Source organism: Rhinoderma darwinii, chromosome 2, assembly GCF_050947455.1.
Source record: "Rhinoderma darwinii isolate aRhiDar2 chromosome 2, aRhiDar2.hap1, whole genome shotgun sequence".
NCBI classification, from domain to species: Eukaryota; Metazoa; Chordata; class Amphibia; order Anura; family Rhinodermatidae; genus Rhinoderma; species Rhinoderma darwinii.
This window is the reverse complement of record NC_134688.1, coordinates 296,777,861-296,802,168: the sequence shown is the minus strand read 5'-3', so window position 1 is coordinate 296,802,168 and position 24,308 is coordinate 296,777,861. Positions and strand designations below refer to the sequence as shown.

At 43.5% G+C, this 24,308-nt stretch overlaps 1 protein-coding gene and 1 long non-coding RNA gene across 2 annotated transcripts in view; one reads left to right on the top strand and one right to left on the bottom strand.

Moving 5' to 3' along the window:
* HEATR6 (HEAT repeat containing 6) overlaps positions 1-13,303 on the bottom strand; it is an 81,464-nt gene extending 68,161 nt beyond the window's left edge. The window contains exon 1 of the mRNA XM_075853484.1: positions 12,906-13,303. Within this exon, the coding sequence (XP_075709599.1) occupies positions 12,906-13,172 (267 nt within the window). The 5' untranslated portion in view covers positions 13,173-13,303. The remainder of the gene's footprint in view (positions 1-12,905) is intronic.
* Positions 12,956-24,308, top strand: part of LOC142743093 (uncharacterized) — an 18,848-nt gene continuing 7,495 nt past the window's right edge. The window contains exons 1-2 of the long non-coding RNA XR_012881495.1: positions 12,956-13,064; positions 20,443-20,576. This is a non-coding gene — a long non-coding RNA (uncharacterized LOC142743093). The remainder of the gene's footprint in view (positions 13,065-20,442; positions 20,577-24,308) is intronic.

Genomic DNA, 24,308 nt, shown 5'->3' with positions numbered 1-24,308 from the left:
ATTTGCAGCATAAAGCAATGAGGTTGCTTTACCACATTGCCAATGCTGCAATTTTGGGAATTGCTCCCTCTAGTGACCAGAACATGGAAATGTTATAAATTAGAATCTAATTTATAATATTTCCTGACTTGTGAAAAAATTAAAACAATGTGTAATCACTTATATACTAACTGTTTAACTGAAAAAAAAAAAAATTATAGTGACACATTCCCTTTAAGAGATTTTACAGGCGTCAATGGCACCTGTAGAGGCATTATTGCGACCTCTGGGGAGAACTGTAGGGGAGCCCTATAAGTAATGGGAGACTGTGAGGGAGCATTATTTCTATGAGGGAGCACTATTACGAATGAGGCCACTCTGGGTAGAACTATTACTACGGGAGGCCCTCTGAAGGAGTATTATTACAATTAAAGGCACGATCTGGGGCATTGTGTGGGACCACTCTTACTTATAGGAGCACTGTGGGGGAACACTACTACTGATGTGGTCACCGTGTGTAAACACTTACTATGGGAAGCATGAATACTAACAGGGCGCTCTGCTTTGCACAATTATTCAAGGGAAAACCGCTCCTGATTTTCAGATGTTTTTTAATCAAACTAGCGTTTTTCACGCCCATTTTTGGAGCGGTTTTTCTATGGTCAATGAAAACCGGCTGTGACACGCACTTCTTTTTACGTGCCGTTTTTTGAAAATGAGGTGTAAAAAAAAAAAAAGTCCCATCGGAACAGAACGCCGCATTGCCCATTGAAATCAATGGGCAGATGTTTGTAGGCATTCTGCTTCAGATTTTTCTGCCGTTTTTCAGTGAAGCATGGTGGTAAGCAGGATCATGCTGTGGGTTTTTTTCAGCGGCTGGGACAGGGAGACTGGACAGGGTTGAGGGAAAGGTAAATGTAGCAAAGTAGAGAGATATTCTTAATGAAAACCTGATCCACAGTGCTCTTGACCTCAGACTGGGCCGTAGGCTCACCTTCCAACAAGACAAGCATCCTAAGCACACAGCCAACACAACACAGAAGTGGCTTAGGGACAACTCTGTGAATGTCCTTGAGTGGCCCAGCCAGAGCGTTGACTTGAACCCAATCAAACATCTCTGAGGAGACCTAAAAATGGCTGTCCACCAACAGTCCCCATCCAACTTGACAGAGTTTAAAGAGGCTCTGTCACCAGATATTGCAGCCCCTATCTGCTATTGCAGCAGATCGGCGCTGCAATGTAGATTACAGTAACGTTTTTATTTTTAAAAAACGAGCATTTTTGGCCAAGTTATGACCATTTTCGTATTTATGCAAATGAGGCTTGCAAAAGTACAACTGGGCGTGTTGAAAAGTAAAAGTACAAGTGGGCGTGTATTATGTGCTTACATCGGGGCGTGTTTACTTCTTTTACTAGCTGGGCGTTCTGATGAGAAGTATCATCCACTTCTCTTCAGAACGCCCAGCTTCTGGCAGTGCAGATCTGTGACGTCACTCACAGGTCCTGCATCGTGTCGGCCACATCGGCACCAGAGGCTACAGTTGATTCTGCAGCAGCATCAGCATTTGCAGGTAAGTAGCTACATCGACTTACCTGCAAACGCCGATGCTGCTGCAGAATCATCTGTAGCCTCTGGTGCCGACACGACGCAGGACCTGTGAGTGACGTCACAGCGTGATCTCTGGAGAACACGGCTGTGTCTGCACTGCCAGAAGCTGGGCGTTCTGAAGAGAAGTGGATGACACTTCTATACACAACGCCCAGCTAGTAAAAGTAGTAAACACGCCCCGATGTAACACACATAATACACGCCCAGTTGTACTTTTACTTTTCAACACGCCCAGTTGTACTTTTGCAAGCCACATTTGCATAAATACGAAAATGGTCATAACTTGGCCAAAAATGCTCGTTTTTTAAAAATAAAAACGTTACTGTAATCTACATTGCAGCGCCTATCTGCTCCAATAGCAGATAGGGGTTGCAAAATCTGGTGACAGAGCCTCTTTAAGAGGATCTGCAGAGAATGGCAGAAAATCCCCAAATCCAGGTGTGCAAACCTTGTGGCATCATACCCAAGAAGACTGGAGGCAGTTATCACTGCCAAAGGTGCTTTACCCAAGTACTGAGTAAAGGGTCTGAATACTTATGTCAATGCAATATTTTAGTTTTTCCTTTTCAATAAATTAGTAAAGATTACTAACATTCTGTTTTCACTTTGTCATTATGGGGTATTGAGTGCAGAATGATGGAGAAATACATGACTTTTTTATTTTAGCACAAGGCCTCAACATAACAAAGTGAAAAAATTGAAATGGTCTGAAGACTTTGTGAATGAATTATATTATGCAGTGTTTCCTGGTTTTTGAAAAGCCCACCGTGCAGACCTGGAAATACTACAGGGCTCAGGTGTGCAAGAGCACCATGCAAGACCATTTAAAGAGTAACTACACTTTCAAACATTTGATAGGTCATAGAGACATATCAAAAGTGTGAAACGATGGGGGTCTGGGTGCAGAGACCCCCTCCATTGCTGAAATGAAGCTGCAGCGCTTTGCTCCTTCTGCTGTGATCGGTGTTCCCTGTCAAGCTGAAGACGGCTCTCATAGAACGCCTATGTAAGCAGCCTTCAGCCTGACGATGAGCACCGATCACAGCAGAAGGAGCAAAGCGCTCAGCTGAGTGATTCTGCATTTTTGCTTCAGCAATTGTGGGGGTCTCAGAACCCGGACCCCAATGATCCAAACTTTTGACCTGTCTCTAGGACATATCAAAAGTTTGCACACGACCGTAGTGGCGTGCACAGGCCGTGATTTGCGGCTCGGACGGCCGCGGAGGGTCACCCATGGCCGCCCGCAAATCAAGGGCCGTGCACATTGCCGTGTGCATTCATTTCAACGAGCCTGGACCGCAAAATGCGGCCGTAATAAGACATGTCCTATATGTTCGCGGTCCAGGCTCCCAGGCAATCCACGGTCGTGTGCATGGGCCCTTAAAATGAACGGGGCCACTATTCACCCGCAGATTTGCGAGTGATTTGTGGCCGCAAAAATACTTTCATGTGCATAGGGCCTTAGGCTTCTGTAGATGGCAAAGCTGGATGCCACTTGCTATTTGTTGCAGGTTTTACCTTACCATTGAATTCAACGGGGAAAACCTGCAATTTTTTACGCAGCATGTAGATGAGATTTGTCCAAATCACATCCACACCGCTGCTACTGTAATACGCTGTGGATTTTCCACGATGACATCTGTTGCGGAAAATCTGCAGTGTTTATGCTACGTGTGAACATACCCTTTTTTGGGGGACAAAATTCTGCGCCCAGATGTTTGTTAAAAGTCTGTAGTAAAAAACGATACAGCCGAAACACTGAAAAATGCATAGTTTTTAGATGTGATTCTTTAGGCTGCATTTAAAAACGCACATTGTGAACCCATCATCAGACTAGGACATTTAAGACAAGATTACAGCCGAAACACTTTGTAAAAACGCACGGGTTATACAAAAAAAACAGTCTGTAATTGGCTGCAGCAGTCACATGGGGTGAAACATCATCCCAGGAGGCCGGCCTCGGCGAAGAAGCACAGAATTCTGGGTAAACATTTTTGTTTTGTATTATCGGAGTTGTGTTTTTTGCTGCGAGATCACTGCTATTTATTGCGGATTTTATCTCCCCATTGAATTCAATGGGGAAAACCCACAACACATTAACGGCGATTACACAAATACAATTGACATGCTGAGGATTTAAAAACACGCAGGTCAATTTCTGACGTGTGAATTTACCCTTTTGCTGCAATTTTGTAGCGTTTTTCATGAGCTTATTAATTGCTGTGAAAAACGCATGGTAAAAAAAACCGAATCACCGCAGTTTTACCAAGCGTTATCTAGCCATGCGACTATTCTAGATGAAGCGCATGGTACACTTCATCTGTAATAACCGCACGGCCAAAAAACACATAGCAAAATCGCAGCGATTCTCAGTAAAAGCATGTGGTTTTTACAGAAATTAAGATGCACATGAAAAACGCTGCAAAACTGCAGTAAGGCCTTGTTCACACAGTGCAAATTTGCTGCAGATTTTGACAGTATTTTTCAAGTCAAAAGCAGGAATTGAGCCTAAAGAGAAGAAATATGTTACCATGGCTACGGGTAAATATGAAACGTTTCTTTTTTACGTGCAGTTTTCCGCAGCCTACATTCCGGATGAAAAACGAATTGATTAACAATAATTTTGTATTGTACCAAATTTGAAAGTAATGCAGCCCTTCAACTTCCCAATTTTTCTATATGTGGCCCACTTACCCGGCCGAGTTTGAGACCCCTGATGTAAGAGATAGGGCACTTATAATTTGGTGACAGAGCCTCTTAAACTATGATTTTTGTGCTGTTTGCAACTTTTCAACAGAGTAACACCGGCATAAGGCCTCATGCACACGAACGGAAAAACGCCCGTAATTACGGGGCCCATAGACTTCTATTGGCCACGGGAACCTTCACGTATGCTTACAGGAAGGTGCCCATGCCGTTGAAAAATATAGAACGTGTCTTATTTCAGGCCGTAATAACGGCACGGGCAGGCCCATAGAAGACTATGGGGCTCCCGTAATTACGGGTGGCTACGTAAGTGCACCCGGTAATTATGGGAGCGTTGCTAGGCGACGTCAGGGGATAGTCACTGTCCAGGGTGCTGAAAAAGTTAACTGATCGGCAGTGACTACCGCTGGAGTTAATAGTATTAAAAGTTAACTTACCCAGAACGCTTCTTCTTCCTCCTCCAGTCCGGCCTCCCGGGATGACGTTTAATCCCATGTGACTGCTGCAGCCAATGACAGGCCAATCACAGGCTGCAGCAGTCACATGGACAGCCGTGTTATCCAGGGAGGTCAGACTGGATGTCAATAGAGGGACGCATCACCAAGACAACGGCCGGGGTACGTATGAACTTTTTTTTACTTTCAAACCCTGCGGAACATTTCTAGTCCTGCTCACAGATGAGAAGTGGATAGAATTGTATCCAGTTTAGGCAATGCTCTGAACTGAACAGCCTGGATTCTACCAGAGGAATTTGTCCTGCTGATGTATTTTTACTATAGGACCCTATAGGCAATGCATGCCACTGTATACCTAGAGACATACTGTACATCAGAGCCTTCCATCTGAGGTACTGTATACATCAGGAAATACTCCGGAGATCTCTGATGTAAGGCTAAAACACAGCGTGAATAGAGCCTTATGCCTCGTGGACACGACCGGTGCCACTCGGGTTGTTTTTGACGGCATCCGAGTGGCACCTGATAGTCTTCACGGACCCATTCACTTTAGCGGGTGAATCGGGTCAGTGAAAAATGGTCCGAGTCTCCGATCCGAGGAAAGATAGAACATGTCCTATCTTTCCTCGGATCGTGTGCATGAGGCAGAAGTTGTAATTATTGGTTTGTTTTTTTATATAATAGGAAATCACGGTTCATAATATACCTGTATCAGAATTTCTGCACACATTTTTCTTATACTAGTACAGTAGGCACCTCCCTGCCTCTGTACTGTAGAATGGTATAGTCCATAGATCAGTGACCACAGACACGTGACCCCTAGAATTAGCAACATGGTTATGGTGAATTCATTATGGTTAATAGATTACTGTAGATGGGTTATTGATCCAGGGATTTATTCTGAGTCGGGAGGGATATTTATTTTTCTAAAATGAGAAAAATTTTCTTTTGCGTTATGGGGTTTTGCAGAAGATTAGGCTGAACTAGATGGACATACAGTAAATATATATATATATATATATATATATATATAATGCATCCACAGACAACGTGAATAAGACTAACTAGTATAAAATGGCAGCCTGGCTCTAGACGATGTTGATAAAGTTAAAAAAATAATAATAATACAAAAACACACACACACGCGACAACCTAAAGAGAATGTAAGAGCATCTCCAACACAGATGCTGCTGTATATAGAAATACTTTATACTTCTCCGTAAAACACCAATAAAACGTTAGATACCTGGAGAGTGTTACCTGCCAGTGGTCACATGAGGTGTGGGTGGTGGGTCACATGACTGACACCATGTTTAATCCATTCAGTTATCCTCTGGATGCATTACTATGAACTAATAAACGGGCAAAACCATTTTTATTTTTTTTATAAGAATGTATGTGAGCAGAATGTCTAATACATGTATATTAGAAAACTGTACAATTTACTATTCTACAAATAAATGAATCAAATAAAAACCAGACGACCTCTTTAGTTGTATGATCCATGGACAATCTAAAGGTACATTTACACGGCCCGACCTAGGCTGTGTACACGAGCGACGATCAACGAGACAGCTAGTTGATTGGCGCTTGTTTACTCCTTTCACAGGGAGCTAGTATGGGGACAAGCACTCGTTACTACGATCGCTCGTCCCCATACATTACTATCATGTCGGCAGCACATCTCCCTGTTTACACAGGCAGACGTGCTATCAAGAAATGACATTTTCAGAATTTAAAACGATACGATCAGCTGATGAACGAGCGTTTACTGGTTCACCTCCTGATCGCTGCCCTGTTGACACAGGGCAATTATCAGGAACGAGTGTTCTGCGACTGCTCGTTTGCCCGATAATTGGCCATCGTAAGTTGGCCTTTAGTGTGGGAGCCTCAAGACTGTTCTGAAAAAGCAGATATAGGGAGAAACGAGGATTGCTTTGTTGGATATGAACATGCCCGATCCTTAGTTCTGCCAGGAGATAAGCCCCTGTGAGAAGTGTCTGGCAGTGACTTGTCTACCTCCCCTATTGAAATAAACCTGCAAACTTGGCTGAACCAAGTACATGTTTATGCGGAGGGGGGGGGGGTATATAGCTGTTGGCTAAACAAATATTCGTCCGACAGCTATCTTATATGTATGGCAGATGACAAAAAAAAAAGTGATATTCCCTTTTAACCCCTTAATGACCGCCGATACGCCTTTTCACGGCGGTCATTAGTGAACTTTACTCTGCTGCATAAGCCTTTTCACGGCGCTGCATCAGAATAAATAAACAGAGCAGGGATGCACAATGCATCGAAACTTCGATACTGTTTCGATACTCTGCATCCCCAAACGGTTCGATACCGTTATTTCATGTATTTCGATACTTAGCTGTGCGGCCGCACAGCTCAGTATAGTAACACATGAATGTATGAGAGCGGGGCTACATCTGTGTAATACAGTCATTGCCCCACCCCTGACAGGAAGTGCGTGCGCGGTCAGCATGAGGTGATGCGGCCAGCACTGTACTAATGAGCGGCAGCACTGAAGAGAGAACATGGCGGGCGCACTACAAAACACCCCCCTTGTTCTGTCCTCAGTGCCTGAACCGCCGCTCATTAGTGCAGCGCCGGCCGCATCACCTCATGCGGACCGCACGCGCACTTCCTGTCAGGAGCGGGGCAATGACTATATTACACAGCCGCAATCCCGCTCTATAACGGCGAAGATCAGAGAAACCTCATCTCCGCCGCTATTCTCCTGAATTCTGTGATCAAACCTAACTGCAGCATTCAGGGGAAAATGCGAAGGGGGGATGCCCCTTGGATAGCGTCACAGGGAATTCCTGTGACGCGATTGAGGGACATACCATATATGGGCAGACAGCCCAGGGTCCATTGAAGGACCCCAGGGATGTCCTACCATATATCCTGTTAGGGCATACTTAGGTATGTCCTAACAACTGCCTGTGTACTATCAGTCCACAAGCTAATGTACTGGCATATAGATATATACCAGTACATTAACCCCTTAATGACCAGGCCATTTTGCACGTTAATGACCAAGGATTATTTTTTGTTTTTTCACGGTCGCATTCCAAGAGTCGTAACTTTTTTTTTATTCCGTCGACATAGCCGTATAAGGGCTTGTTTTTTGCGGGACGAGTTGTATTTTGTAATTGCACCATTTTTAGATGCTTATAACATATTGATTAACTTTTATTAACTTTATTTTAGGAGAGTATTTAAAATAAGCAGCTATTCGAGCATTAATTTTCACGTTATAAATTTACACCGTTTACTATGCAGCGTAAAAAACATGTTAACTTTATTCTATGGGTCGGCACGATTACACCAAATATGTAGAGGTTTTATATGTTTTTTCTACGTTTGCACAATAAAAAGACTTTTAGAAAAAAATTACTTGTTTTTGCATCGCCGCATTCCAAGAGCCGTAACGTTTTTATTTTTCCGTCGATGTGGCCGTATGTGGGCTTGATTTTTGCGGGACAATGTGTAGTTTTCATTAGTAGTATTTTGGGGTACATAGGACTTATAGATTAACTTTTATTTTATTTTTTATGGGGGGAATGGGAGAAAAGAGAGAATTTTGACGTTGTTTTTTGCGTTTTCTTTGGACGCCGTTCATCCGGCGGTTTCATTAATATGTTCATTTTATTGGTCAAGTTGTTACGATCGCTGGGATACCATATGTGTGATTTGTTTTGACCGTTTTACTAAATAAAACCACTTTTTGGGCCAAAAAAGTAGTTTTATTTGACTTTGACTGTAATTTTTTTTTATTTTTTTTTCACAAACTTTATTTAACTGTTTTACTTTTTTTTTTTTTGTCCCACCAGGGGACTTCACTATGCGATGTGCCGATCGCATATATAATGCTTTGGTATACTTCGTATACCAAAGCATTATTGCCTGTCAGTGTAAAACTGACAGGCAACCTGTTAGGTCATGCCTACGGCATCGCCTAACAGGCAGTTGCGGAAGACAGACCTGGGGGTCTTTGTTAGACCCCCGCTGCCATGGAAACCCGACGGCGACCCGCGATTTGTTTGCGGGGGCGCCAATGGAGTGACAGAGGGAGCTCCCTCCCTCTGTCAAACACATTAGATGCCGCTGTCACTATTGACAGCGGCATTTAATGGGTTAAACTGCCGGAATCGAAGCGCAGCAGGAGCCAGGCTGTGTATAACAGCCGTGCTCCTGCCGCTGATCGCGTGGGTACAGTGGCAGTACCCGCGCGATCACAGGACGGATATATCCGTCCTCCTGCGCGAACTAGCAGCTGCTGAGGACGGATATATCCGTCCTTCGGCGTTAAGGAGTTAAAGTTTAAAAAATAAAGTAAAAACAAAGTAATGTCAAATTTAAAAAAATACACATACACCTTTTTTTACAATAAACATTAAAATAAGTCTCAATACATAAAACACACACATTCAGTATTGGCGCGGCTGTAATAACCTGCACAGCCATTTTTTTGCATCATTTATAATGTGTACGCTGTAAAAAAAAAAAAAAAAAAACTGCTTTCTATCACTTATCAATGTAAGGCACAAGGTGTTAAGGGGTTAATTACTATTAATGTGAGGCACGTGGAGGTTAAATTCATCATCACACCTCGCATCAGAAAATGGAAGAACTTTTTTTTTTATTTTTATTACTGTTGACAAAGTATCAAATTGGTATGAAATCGCATTACTAAACTAAGTATCGGTATCGAAGTCCAAATTCTGGTATCGTGACATCCCTAGCAGGGAACCGTTACATCTCCCTGCTCTCAGCTTCCAGAGGTAGCGGAGGGCTGGGGGCATCCCTGCTCGAACGAGTTAGATCGATATTAGTATCGATCTCACCCGTTTAATCCCTCAGATGCGGCGCTCAATAGCGAGTGCTGCATCGGAGTGGTTTTGGAGAGGGAGGGAGCTCCCTCTCATCCCGCGGACACCCGACGATAAGATCGCTGATTGTCTGTCTCTCTGATTCAGCCGGGGGCCTAATAAAGGCCCCCAGGTCTGCCTGTAGTGTATGCCTGCTAGGTCATGCCAGAGGCATGGCCTAGCAGATGACTGTCCGTTTTAAACGGACAGGCAGTAATACACAAGTATTGCAGTGTAATATGCGATCATCCAATCGCTTTTATAACAAATTCCCCTAGTAGGACTAGTTAAAAAGTTAAAAAAAAGTTTAATAAAAGGTAATAAAAAAAAAAAAAAAAAAGAAAAACCCACCTTTCACCCTTACAAAATGCTTTACTATTAAAAAAAACTAAACAAAGCAAAAAATGTACACATATTTGGTGTCGCCACGTCCGTAACGACCCCGACTATAAAGCTATTACATTTTTTAGCCCGCACGGTGAACGCCATAAAAAATAAAATAAAAAACTATGGAAAAATTACTATTTTCTGTGAATTCTGACTTTAAAAAGAAAATTTGATAAAAAGTGTGCTTTTAACCTATATTGACAGGTTTATATTTGGATACCTTTTTTGTTTTGAGGGGGCTAAAAACCTATCAAACTGATATGAGCCATTAATGTCTGGTCAGTGGTGGTCCGATCACTGCCATTTCCATCATTGCCAAGAACGACAGGGCAGATGTCAGAACCTACCAGACATTGATGACATACTAGTCCTTCACAATGAATTAGAATATCAAAAAGTTAATTTCAGTAATTAAATTAAAAAAGTGAAACTCATATTATATAGATTAATTACACACACTGATCTATTTCCAGCACTTTTTTCTTTTAATGTTGATGATTATGGCTAACAGTTCATGAAAACCCAAATTTAGGGTCTCAGAAAATTAGATTATATAAGCCCAATTTCAAGAATGATTTTTAATACCGAAATGTTGGCCTACTGAAAAGTATGTAAAGTATATGCACTCAATACTTGGTCGGGGCTCCTTTTGCATGAATTACTGCATCAATGCAGCGTGGCATGGAGGCGATCAGCCTGTGGCACTGCCTAGGTGTTATGGAAGCCCAGGTTGTGATAGCGGCCTTCAGCTTGCCTGCATTGTTGGGTCTGGTGTCTCATCTTCCTCTTGACAATACCCCATAGATTTTCTATTGGGTTTAGGTCAGGCGAGTTTGCTGGCCAATCAAGCACAGTGATACTGTGGTTATTAAACCAGGTATTGGTACATTTGGCAGTGTGTGCGGGTGCCAAGTCCTGCTGGAAAATGAAATCCACATCTCCATAAAGATTGTCAGCAGGGGGAAGCATGAAGTGCTCTAAAATTTCCCGCTAGACGGCTGCGTTGACTCTGGACTTGATATAACACATTTCCGAATTAAATGCAAAATTTACTTTCATCTGAAAACAGGACTTTGGACCACTGAGCAGCAGACCAGTCCTTTTTCTCCTTAGCCCAGGTAAGACGCTTCTGACGTTGTCTCAAGGAATGCGGCAGTTGTAGCCCATGTCCTGGATATGTGTGTAAGTGGTGGCTCTTGAAGCACTGACTCCAGCCGCAGTCCACTCCTTGTGAATATCTCCCAGATTCCTGACAATCCTTTTGAGGCTGCGGTTATCCCTGTTGCTTGTGCAGCTTTTTCTACCACTTTTTACTTCCTCTCAGCTTTCCATTGATATGCCTGGATACAGCACTCTGTGAACAGCCATTTTCTTTAGCAATGTCCTTTTTTGGCTTGCCCTCCTTATGGAGCGTGTCAATGACTGCATTCTAGACAACTGTCAAGTCAGCAGTCTCCCCCATAATTGTGTAGCCTACTGACCATTTTTTTTCCCCCCAATTTTTCACTCACTGCCTTCTATGAGCCATAACTTTTTTATTTTTCCATCAATAGAGTGGCATGTGGTAAAAACGATAAATGTACTTTATTCTGCTGGTCAATACGATTAGGGCGATATTTATATATTTTTTTAATGTTTTACAAAGACAAAACTATTTGTTAGAAAAAAATATATAATTTCCATATTCTAAAAGCCATAACTTTTTTATTTTTCCGTGGATTGAGCGGTGTGAACCCGGTGAACTGTTCCCGGAAGTGCTGGAGCTTTTCTAATATTGATGACGCGGCCCCACGTGACTGAGGGATTGCTTCCTGTGCTGTTCGTGTCGGTGTGTTATCAATGGCATGACCGCAAGCAGCAGTCACATTGCCTATTGCTGGAGTCCACGAGTAGAGAATTTGCTAGCACTTTGCTCAGGACTCCAGCACTGCTCCCGACATTTGGGCATTGGCTTCAGGGGTTTCCTATAGCTGGAGTTCCCGAGCAGATCATCAGCTGATGCTCTGCCCGGGGACTCCAGCACTGCCCATATATGTCGCTGTCCATATATGGACAGTGACGTTGGCAGCAGTGCTGGAGTCCCCAGGCAGAGCATCAGCTGATGATCTGCTCGGGAACTCCAGCTATAGGAAACCCCTGAAGCCAATGCCCAAATGTCGGGAGCAGTGCTGGAGTCCTGAGCAAAGTGCTAGCTGATGCTCTGCTCGGGGACTCCAGAAATAAGCAATGTGACTGCCCCTTGCGGTCATGCCATTGATAACATGCCAACATGAATAGCACAGGAAGCAAACTCTCAGTCACGTGGGGCCGCGTCGTCGTGTCATCAATATTAGAAAAGCTCCAGCACTTCCGGGAACAGTTCACTGGGTTGGAACGGCACCATTTAGTACCGAATTTTTAATTAAAGTATATTAGTAAGTGACTTCTTCTTACATAAAAATATGAACGCAAAGCAATTTTTACAATTGTTTGTCCCGGGTTTACCCCTTTAATATTTGGTATTACAACCACTGATTTAATAATAATTGTAAAATGTGGCCCAAGAAACACCGGACAGCTCCGCATACAAACACTTATTATAAAAGAAAAAAATCAATATGATTCACCACATATATACACCCCTTGGTAGTGATGGCACGTGTTGGCAGGAGGTATGCCAAGCTTTAGCAAACTGGCCCATTATTTCTCTTATGTGGTGCTGATGACTAGTAATAAATAGGTTAGTACGAATAACCTCAATGTTTCATACTGGCTCTTATGTGAATGAAATCCTTATCTTCAACTAGAAATTATGTAAGTATATGAGCAGCAGACGGAGCTCGGCGCCTGTATAATGGGCAGAGCACTCATTGTATGCATATACTTGTACATTATCATGTGGGCGCGCACCTCTTCCCTGATGCCCGGGCCTCCCTGCGTGTACTCCTGGGATATGAGCTGGTCCAGCACAAGGTTAATCTCCGTGCGGAAGTTCTCCGAGTCAGACGGCTGCAGGCTGTACAGCTTGTTCAGATGCCGGTGAAAATCTTGCACAGGATCCGGCTGCGTGTACGTATCCAAACCACCCATAGGTAAAGCGGTCAAGTGATGTGAAGCACCCGGTGCCCATCTGCCATGCGGCATCGCTACCAAATGTCCACCTTCATCAGACGCCATGTTTCCCACAGACGGCTATTTGCTATGGCAACAAACAGTCACTTCCGAGATTGCCGGGGTCGACGTTCAATTGCGTCATTATTCTGCGCTGTCAGCCGGCGACAGCTGGTCAATGTTCTAATGACAGCGCTGACGAAAGAATCGTGGGGCGTAATATATATATAACTGTGATGTGTGAACACTCGCTTATATGTTGTTATGGGAAATTCACTTCCACCAGTGTTCCTGGTACACGACATATTTCAGCCGTTTGATGGCCGCTAAGACTGAAGTCTATGCTTTCTACATTTGCTGTGCAGTTCAATTCAATCTATTGTTCCCTGTTATCAGCCATGTCAGGGTGTAGTGTTCTTCACTGACGGGTAGTCTAAAAAAAATTTCTGCCCTACGGTCACTCGCTAGTCTTTCAGCTTAGCAGGGGAATGTGGTATTTACATAGCGGGCAATCAAATAAATAGCTTTCTATGTAACGGGCCGAATCTGCCAGAATGGGGGACTGAATGACATAAATGTGCCCTAATAGGGCATATGGACAGGGGTTGCCCTGATGAGATGTACCTAACTTTTCAGAATAGACTGTCATATGTGTGTATGGAGGAATAATGGTAGATTATGGGAATACCTCTTTAATATGGGCTGTTACCTATTGGATTGATCCAATAGGTAATGGCCGATCTAAAAAATAAAAGTTTCCGCTCTGCGTTTGCGAGATAGTGTCTAGGACAAATATTTGCTGTGATTGCTCTTAAAAAAAACACTACTAGCAAGTATTCTATCTGGCCCCAGTGCTGGATTCACAGCTACGCTGCGCATTACTGCTGTATAATGTCTGGCACGCTGCTGAAGACATGATAGCAGTTAGGCTCCACCTACTAGCTTTGAGACAACTGAGAATTGGGGTATGTTCACACGCTAAAGTAAAACCGGCTGTAAAATACGGAGCTGTTTTCAAGAGAAAGATTTTCAGCCCTTTTTGAAACCACACATGTTTTTTGAGGCGTTTTTTTGCAACCCGTTTTTAGAGCTGTTTTTCTATTAACACAATGAAACATGGCTCAAGAAGTGACATGCACTTCTTTTTACGGGGTGTTTTGTTATGCGCCGTTTTTTCAAACGGCCGCGTAAAAAGACGCCCCATCGGAGCGAAGCGCCGTTTATCCCATTGAAATCAAGCATTCGGCTTTAGTTTTTTGAGCTGTTTTTGCAGGAAGTTTATGGCCCGAAAAACGACTGAAAATAAGTTGTGTGAACATACCCTTAGAGAGCAACAACCTAAAAAATGGAGTCAAAACCGAACTATTTTGAAATTTTTTAATTTTTACTAGTACATAACAAGACAACAATAAATATGATTGCTCACATGTTAAAAGACGAGGATGACTACCACAGTGTGGAAGAAAAGGAGGCCAGACACATGTATATATTGGGGCTAATATTGTAGCATATGCATGAAATGAATGGTACCAGAGTGCATAAATAAATAGATGAATTACTAACACCTGGAAACCATCAGAAGGTATATATTTATCAAAAGGACTATGCAAGGTCCCAGTTAATGGTATATAGTTGTAACCATTGGTGCAACTTGGCACCTAATTTGCACAGGTCATTAATATAAAGTACACATGCAGCTAGATGAGTAGCTTACCCATACAGTATCACACTGTTGTCTGGCGTCACACCCGACACGCGTTTCGCCGAAAAACGCCTTAGTCCGGGGACACCAACTCCTGTTGGCGTGTTCTCCCAGTAAGACTATGTGTCCACACTGAAATCTGCATTAAATCTGCTCACAATCCGCCTCCAATGCAAGTGAATGAGAATTTTGTAACCCCATTCACATGCTCCAGAAAAAATCTGCACAGAGCTGTCTGCTCAAACTATGTGTACAGTAATATCTCTGAAGCTGACAGATGCCTTCAGTTCAAGATCAGGGCTTTTTTCACATCTATAAACAACTGATAAGGTTACCCTTAATTAAAAAAATTCTGTGTGGAAGATATAGGGCAAGAGTAGCAGTAGTCAGAAATTATGTAGTAATCTAAGGGTATGTGCACACACACTAATTACGTCCGTAATTGACGTACGTATTTCGGTCGCAAGTCCCGGACCGAACACAGTGCAGGGAGCCGGGCTCCTAGCATCATAGTTATGTACGATGCTAGGAGTCCCTGCCTCGCTGCAGGACAACTGTCCCGTACTGAAAACATGATTACAGTACGGGACAGTTGTCCTGCAGCGAAGCAGGGACTCCTAGCATCGTACATAAGTAAGATGCTAGGAGCCCGGCTCCCTGCACTGTGTTCGGTCCGGGACTTGCGGCCGAAATACGTCCGTCAATTACGGACGTAATTAGTGTGTGTGCACATACCCTAACGTGTAAAAGTAAAAAATGTACATAAATCGAATTATTTATTGCAGAGGTTTTGCTACACATGGCTAATTGCACAGGGGAGAACACCAAGAGCAGAGGGCCCCTGTGCAAAAACAGTATATGGGCTCCTAAGGGTATGTGCACACGATGAGAGGCTTTTACGTCTGAAAAGACAGACTGTTTTCAGGAGAAAACAGCTGCCTCGTTTCAGACGTAAAAGCTCCTCGTAATATGCGAGGCGTCTGTGACGCTCGTAAATCTTGAGCTGCTCTTCATTGACTTCAATGAAGAACGGCTCAAATTACGTTGCAAAGAAGTGCCCTGCACTTCTTTGACGAGGCAGTCAATTTACGCGTAAATGACAGGTCGTCTGCACAGTACGTCGGCAAACCCATTCAAATGAATGGGCAGATGTTTGCCGACGTATTGTAGCCCTATTTTCAGACGTAAATGAGGCATAATACGCCTCGTTTACGTCTGAAAATAGGTCGTGTGAACCCAGCCTTAGTTTCCAACTGACTAAAACCCAATTGTGATGTTACAGTTGCTTATCTAAAAGAGTTCTCATGCCACAGCAACTCACCTGACTATAACCCACCTGTGATGTCAGGGCTGGCTCCATGTTTACGTGGGCCCTTGGCTAATAAAGTCACAATTGACCCCCTTATGCTTCAACGTCTTTCGTTCACCCAGTGTACTATACAACAAAAATGTCTCCTGTGACATTTTTTTCACGTTTTTGCTGCTTTTGTTTTGCGTGTGTATTTGGGTTTTCAAGTGCAACGGTGTCAAGAGTATACTGAGAATGGTGTGATAGAGGGAAAAAACATCTAGCAAAAGGGGATCCTGTGGACATCATAAAAACTCATCGAAGAAATGGGGCAGAGGCATAGCTCGGGTTTTATTACAGCGGGGGCGAAACACATCTGAGTAGGCCCCAAAACAGTTGGTCCCCCACACAGTATAATGACCCTTTAGTGGCCCCACACAGTATATAATGCCCTTATATCTGCCCCCACACAGGATAATGCCCCTATAGCTGCCCCCACACAATATAAGGCCCCTATGGTTGCCCCCACACAGAATAATGCTCCCACAGCTGCCCCCGCACAGTATGATAACCTCTTAGTAACTCCCACATATTAAAATGACCCCTTAGTGCCCCCCACACAGTATAATAACCCCCATAGCTGCCCCCACACAGTATAATGCCCATAGCTGCCACCATACAGTATAATGCCCCATAGCTGCCACCACCCAGTATAATGCCCCATAGCTGCCCACATACAGTATAAGGCCCATAGCTGCCCACATACAGTATACGGCCCATAGCTGCCCACATACAGTATAACGCCCCATACCTGCCCACATACAGTATAATGCCCTCATAGCTGCCCCAAACAGTATAATGCCCCCATAGCTGCCCCATACAGTATAATGCCCCATAGCTGCCTCATACAATATAATGCCCCATACAGTATAATGCTTAACCAGATGCTCACATGCAGTATAATGCCCAGATTGCTGCCCCCAAACAGTACAATGCCCCCTAGCTGCCTCCCTACAGTATAATGCCCCCATAGCTGCCCCATATGGTATAATGTCCCCATAGCTGCCCCTACACAGTATAATGCCCCCAAACTGCCCCAATACAGTATATTTCCACATTGCGGCCCCCCATACTCAGTATAATGCCCCCTTAGCTGCCACCACACAGTGTAATTCCCCATAGTGCCTAATGAAATAAAAAAATGAAATAAATATTTACCTAACCTATCTCCGCTCCCACGATGGGTGGAGGAGATCCCTCTGCTCCTTCGCTCTGTGCAGTGTGTGGCTTTGTGCAGACAAGCACGATTATGTCAATACATTGCGCCTGTCCTCGTCGAGCTGCTCACTTCTAGTATTACATAGTGAGTGCTGGAGCAAGGTGCCGTTAGCTCCCTTCTCCAGCATTAGATTCAACTGTATCTGCGTCCTGAGGAAACAGATACAGTTAAAACCGGGACATGCCACTGCTGGGGGACCAGCCCTGAGCCCCACCACCTCAGTGGGCCCGGGTGCCACTGCCTCCTGCCCCCTTAAAAAAAGCCTTCACGTCAGCCTCTATTCTTCACCACCCTGATGTATCCCTACAGTTTTCTTTAGAGGTGGACGCTTCCTCTGCGGGTTGCAGTGTGAGCTGGGTGGTGGTGGATCGATTTTCTAAGATGGCTCATTTTGTCCCCTTGACTGTTCTGCCTTCTGCTGAGAAATTGGCCGACCACTTCATTCAACACATCTTCCGTCTGCACGGCTTGCCTCTGCATATTGTCTCGGACCGAGGGGTCCAGTTCACCTCAAAGCTTTGGAGAGCACTCTTCGGTCTCCTCGGTGTAAAGTTGGACTTCTCTATCATTCCCAATCCAATGGGCAAGTTGAGAGGGTTAACCAGATTATGGAGAACTATCTGTGTCACTTTGTTTCCAGACGGCACGATGACTGGGTGTAGCTGCTCCCGTGGGCAGAGTTCTCCTATAATAACCACACTAGTGAGCCCACCACGTCCAGTCCATTCTTCATCGTCTACGGCCAACATCCTCGTATACCTCTTCCTGTCTCTATTATGTCCCAGGTGCCTGCAGCTAATGCTACCTTCAGGGACTTTCTGCAAATATGACAACAGACCCGATCTTCTATCCTGCTGGTGGTGGACCGCATGAAGAGAAAGGCAGATACAAGAACACGGGCTCCTCAGTTTCTTCCAGGTACGAAGGTCTTGTTGTCTTCTAAGAATATCCAGCTGAGGGTGCCGTCCCGCAAATTTGCCCCTAGGTTCCTCGGACCCTTCGAAATCCTGCTATAGATTAACCCGGTGTCTTACAAGCTGCGGTTGCCTCCTACCCTCAAGATCCCTAACTCCTTCCATGTCTCCTTGCTGAAGCCCGTGGTCCTGAACCGCTGCTCCAGGACTCCTATTTACGTAGTGGCTCCTGGCGGCTCGTCCGGGACCTTCGAAGTAAGGGAGATTCTGGCCACCATGTGGATTGGAGGGGGTTCGGTCCAGAAGAGAGGTCTTGGGAGCCAGAGGAGAACATCAATGCCCCTGTCCTTGTGAGGAAGTTTCTCTCCCGCTCTGGTCCCAAGAAGAGGGGGCGTAAGAGGGGGGATACTGTTACGTCTATAGCCACGGCCCCTCGTTCTGACTTACCCCTCGACGGCCGTGGCCACGGACATGTGTGCTCTCTACTGCATATTCCCCCAGTGAGGCGCCGGCACTCACCTCCTGGTATCGATACTGTCTCCTGGAGGGTGCGCGCGCCCGCCCGCCCGCGCGTGCACGGTCTTAAAGGGCCAGTGCGCATAATTGCAGAAAGTCTGCAATCAAGCCCAGAATGCTACTGGGCTATATAAAGTGCCCTGCCCTCTTGTTCTTTGCCTGTGCGTTGTTTGTTACCCAAAGTTTTTCTTGCTAATGGTCCCCTAGTGTCTTCCATTTTCCAAGTGTCCTGTTCCTGTATCCTGTTTCCCGTGCTATCCAGATCTAGTACCGTGCTGAGCTGTTGTCGTGTTGTGCTGCATACCACGCCTGTTCTACTACGCCACGCCTGACGTCTACCTGCCGCCTGGTCCCAGCCGAGCCTGCCTTACTTCTGTCCAAGTTCCCACAGGTACCCTCTCTGGACTATAGACTCTGTACTTACCTGTTTGGTCAGCTGCCGTTCCGCTAGGCGGTACGGTCCAGTGGGTCCACACCCCGCATCGTGACAACATCCACTACATTATCTGTACTCAGAAAGTTATCACTGTGTTACATGTTGTGTTACATAGGACTGCAGGTAACACTACTACATTATCTGTACTCAGAGAGTTATCACTGTGTATTATCTGTGGTGTTACATAGGGCTACAGGTCACATCTACTACATTATCTGTATTCAGAGTTACCACTGTGTTATCTGTGGTGTTACATAGGACTGCAGGTAACACTACTACATTATCTGTACTCAGTTATTACTGTGTGTTATCTGTGGTGTTACATAGGGCTGCACATGAAATCTTCAAAATTATCTGTACTGGGTATATATGGGTCTGTTTGTGAATGTGTCTTTGTGCTTGTATATATGTGCCTTTTATGTATTTGTATATGTCCCCGTCTGTGTATTTATCTGCCGGTGTGTGTGTGTGTGTGTGTGTGTGTGTGTGTGTGTGTGTGTGTGTGTGTGTGTATATGTGTCTGTATGTCCATATATTTACCTGTATGTATATATTCCAGAATGTGTGTATGTATATTTGCCTGTATGTCTAACTATCTGTCTTTATGTATGAACAGTATATATGTTCCAGCGTGTATATATTTGTGGTTAATTTTTGGTTTGTGTAGGGGGTGGCAATAGAGAGTCCCGCACAGGGCGCCATTCAAGCTAAGGCCGGACCTGCGAACTGCTATAGACGTTTGTATAGACTGTGACTAGGCCAGCTGCCTCTTCACTATGGCGGAGCGGCCTAGTGGGTCCACATACCCTGTGATCGTGACAACTATAAAGCGCACAGGATCCCTAGGGGGCTTAGATCACATCTACGGCCAAATCTCTAACCAAATAATGAATATGTTTGCACAAAGTTCGAACACATATCAATTAAATATGCGTTTGACTTAATCCTTCTAAATGTGGAATATTTACAGTTGAAAATGTTATTGTTGAATACAAAATTGAAAGATATTGAAACATTAATTATTCAATCCTCTACTGAACAGACCTTCAGTTCCCTAAAGGAGAAACTCTTCCAATTTGGACAGAGTGAAATCGGAATTTGAGAAGACTAAAAGAGATAAATGGCATCGTGATTTGGAAGATTATCGGAATGGTAAAATTTATAATTGGCAAAATAGCAATTCACACGTTTTTTTTCACAGCGACGTAGAAAATCAAGCAAACCTGGGACTGCAAGTTTTCTGGGACAAGGGCACCAGCGGCAGCGTAAGAGGACAATTTCGTCCAAAATCGAGACCTCGATGAGGAGGAATCCTCAGAGAGCAAAAACATAGTGGTAAATATATCTTCCAGAGATCTCTCAGCTGATCAACTACTGTTATTACAGAGGGGACTGTCGTTTTGCCCTGATACTAATATCGATTGGTTCCAATTCTATTTGGATCTCAAATTTTTTTTTACACGTCTGAATTTAAAAGTGTTGTTTGCTAAAGAGAAGGATAATATTATTTATGATAAGGTAAATTCTGATTTGTAGATTCCAGGCTAATAAATTAGGTCTTAGACCAATCAGCACATATGTGCCTTGCTCCAGTCCAGTGATTGAGATATTAACTAAAATTGTGTTAAATGAGATTGGGATGTTGAAAGATAATACTAGTGAAGATGCAAAGATTAATTCTAATCTATCGATAAAGGACAGTAAAGCCCTAAGAGAACTTATGAATAATAAGTAAATTACTATAAAACAGGCCAATAAGGGCAGAGCCACAGTTATTATGGATAGCAATAAGTATGAATCAGTGATATGTAGACAATTAGCAGACACTGAAGTGTATCGGCTATTACCTAGAGACCCAAAGTTTGACCTACTCAGGGAGATCAAGGAGATTATTGATATTGCGGTGGAACAAAACATTATTGACCAACAATTGGGTAATTTTTTAAGGGTAGAGGAGCCTATCACTCCATTGTTGTATACACTCCCTGTCACGTTGGGTATGTGGACCCACTGGGCCGTACCATCTTGACGGTATGGCAGCTGGCCAACAGGACACAGGTCACAGTCTATAATTCGTGTACTGTACCTGTGGTAGCTCAGACAGTAGCAAGACAGGCTCGGCTGGAACTAGGCAGCAGGCAGGCGACAGGCGTGGTGTAGCAGGACAGGCATGGAACACAGCACAGCATGACTTCAGCTCAACACGGCACTTGACCAGGATAGCACGGGATACAGGTTACAGGTAGCAGGAACAGGGAACACTGGGAACTGGAAAATACTTAGGAGACCATTTGCATATACATACTAGGATAACGACAACAAGGCTCAGGCAAGCCAGGAAGGGGCAGAGCCCTTATAGTCCAGGGTGCTCTGGGAGCAATCAGCTCAATCTGACACCTGTGTGCGCTCTGGCTCCAAGGCTGGACTGAGCTCGCGAGCGCACCCTGGTGGTCACTGTGGAACAGGATGACCGCATGTGCAGACATCTCTGGAGAGAAGGGCGTCGACCAGATGGAAAGAGTTTGTGGTCAGCGACTACAGACGTTACATTCCCAAACATTTCTAAAAATGTATATGCCCCCCCCAGGAAGACCAATTGTGTCGGGGAGAGGTTCAATTTTCAATAATATTGCCATTTTTTTAGACAAAGTTTTGAGCGATTTTGCTATAAGGGCACCGTCCTACATTAAGGACGCGACTGACTTTCTGAGTAGGTTGAAGAACATTGACTCTAGTGGTTCATTATTACTTGTATCATTTGATATTGTGGCACTATACACTAGTATTGAACATGATACGGGTCTAAGGGCGGTGCAAAATTGTCCTGCCAGCACTGGATGTGGCCCAGGGTGTGGAAGCTTCGTCTTCAAGCTGTTGGAGTTGGTACTAAGGAGTAATTATTTCCTCTTTGGTGACCAATTCTTTTTACAGCGTAGGGGGACTGCGATGGGATTCAATGTGGCCCCAACGTATGCTAACATCTTTATGTCCGCCTTTGGGGATGAGTACGTCTACACCTCCATTCATATGGGTCACATCCACTGCTGGTGGAGATTTATTGATTACATTTTTGTCATCAGGTTGTCTCCAAACAAATTTCTTTTGGAATTAAACAGTCATGTCCCAGCACTGAAATTCACTATGGTTTGCTCAGACCATGATTTGCAGTTCCTGGCTACACTGGTACGATTGGTCGTTCACAACAGATTTATTTGTTAAATCAACGGATAGGAACAAACTTCTTCTATATAATAGTAATCATCCTAGACACATGGTAGAGTCTCTCCCATGGAGTCAACTATTACGAGTAGATAGAATTGTGTCCGATACAACACAGAAACAGGTTAGACTAACACAAATGTGTAATAAGTTTTAAAAAAGGGGGTATACTAGGGGCCTCGTACAAAAACATAGAGACAGACTTAAATCTGAACCATTAGAATTGAAAGGCGAAGTTAAACAAGATGAACGAATACCATTTATATCAACATTTGGAAGCCTGAGTGGCCGCATTACTAATATTTTGGGGAAAAAATGGCCAATAGTGTCCAAAGGACATAGCGAGATTGCTGCATTAGGTGCACCAACCATTATGTCCTATCGGAGAACTAGGAACATCAAAGATTCACTGGTTAAGTCAGATGTAGGAAGTAAAAAGAAGGATACACAGATGTTCCTTTGCCCTCCCAAAAATGGAAATTTTCCTTGTCTGAACTGTTGTAATTGCAATAACATTTTAAAGGGGGATAAGTTTCAGCATTCATACACTGGGAAAACTTTTAATATCAGACATAGATTTATGTGTAATTCTGATTTTGTCATTTACATGATAGTGTTGACCTAAAAGTACCATCAGGAAAAAAATTATAGAGTTACCATTACCTAAACATTTTATTTAAAAAAAAACATCAACTAAGTCAATTAAGATTCAGAATAATGGACTGTGTTCCAATACTTAGAAGGGGAGGAGATAGACAGAGGATGCTTAAAAGAAAGGTATTACGATGGATCTATGAGCTGGACACTTTACAGCCAAAGGGTCTTCATTTGGAGTATAAGATGATACCGGGAGTTTGAATTTTCATTGCTGTTTTTAACCCCTTCAGGACACAGCCTGTTTTGGCCTTGTGGACGCAGGCGATTTTTTCAAATCTGACATGTGTCACTTTATGTGGTAATAACTCCGGAATGCTTTTACCTATCCAAGCGATTCTGAGATTGTTTTCTCGTGACATATTGTACTTTACGTCTGTAAAAAAATTTGGTCGATAAATTCAATATTTATTTGTGAAAAACACCAAAATTTATAGAAAATTTGCAAAAAATTGCATTTTTCTAAATTTGAATGTATCTGCTTGCAAAACAGATATTAATACCACACACAATAGTTACTAGTTAACATTTCCCATATGTCTACTTTATGTTTGCATCGTTTTTTGAGCATCCTTTTATTTTTATAGGACGTTACAAGGCTTAGAACTTTAGCAGCAATTTCTCACATTTTCAAGAAATTTCCAAAACCTATTTTTTCAGGGACCAGTTCACTTCTGAAGTGGCTTTGAGGGCCTTATATATTAGAAACTCCCCATAATTCACCCCATTTTAAAAACTTCACCCCTCAAAGTATTCAAAACAGCATTCAGGAAGTTTCTTAACCCTTTAGACATTTCACAGGAACTAAAGCAATGTAGAAGTGAAATTTACAAATGTAATTTTTTTTGCAGAAATTCATTTGTAATAGAAAAAATTCTGTAACACAGAAGGTTTTACCAGAGAAACGCAACTCAATACTTATTGCCCAGATTCTGCAGTTTTTAGAAATATCCCACATATGGTCCTAGTGTCCCAATGGACTGAAACACCGGCCTCAGAAGCAAAGGAGCACCTGGTGGATTTTGAGGCCTCCTTTTTATTACAATATATTTTAGGCTCCATGTCTGGTTTGAAGAGGTCTTGTGGTGCCTAAACAGTGGAAACCCCCAAAAAGTGACCCCATTTTGGAAACTAGACCCCTCAAGGAATTTATCTAGTTGTATACTGAGCATTTTAACCCCACAGGTTTTTTGC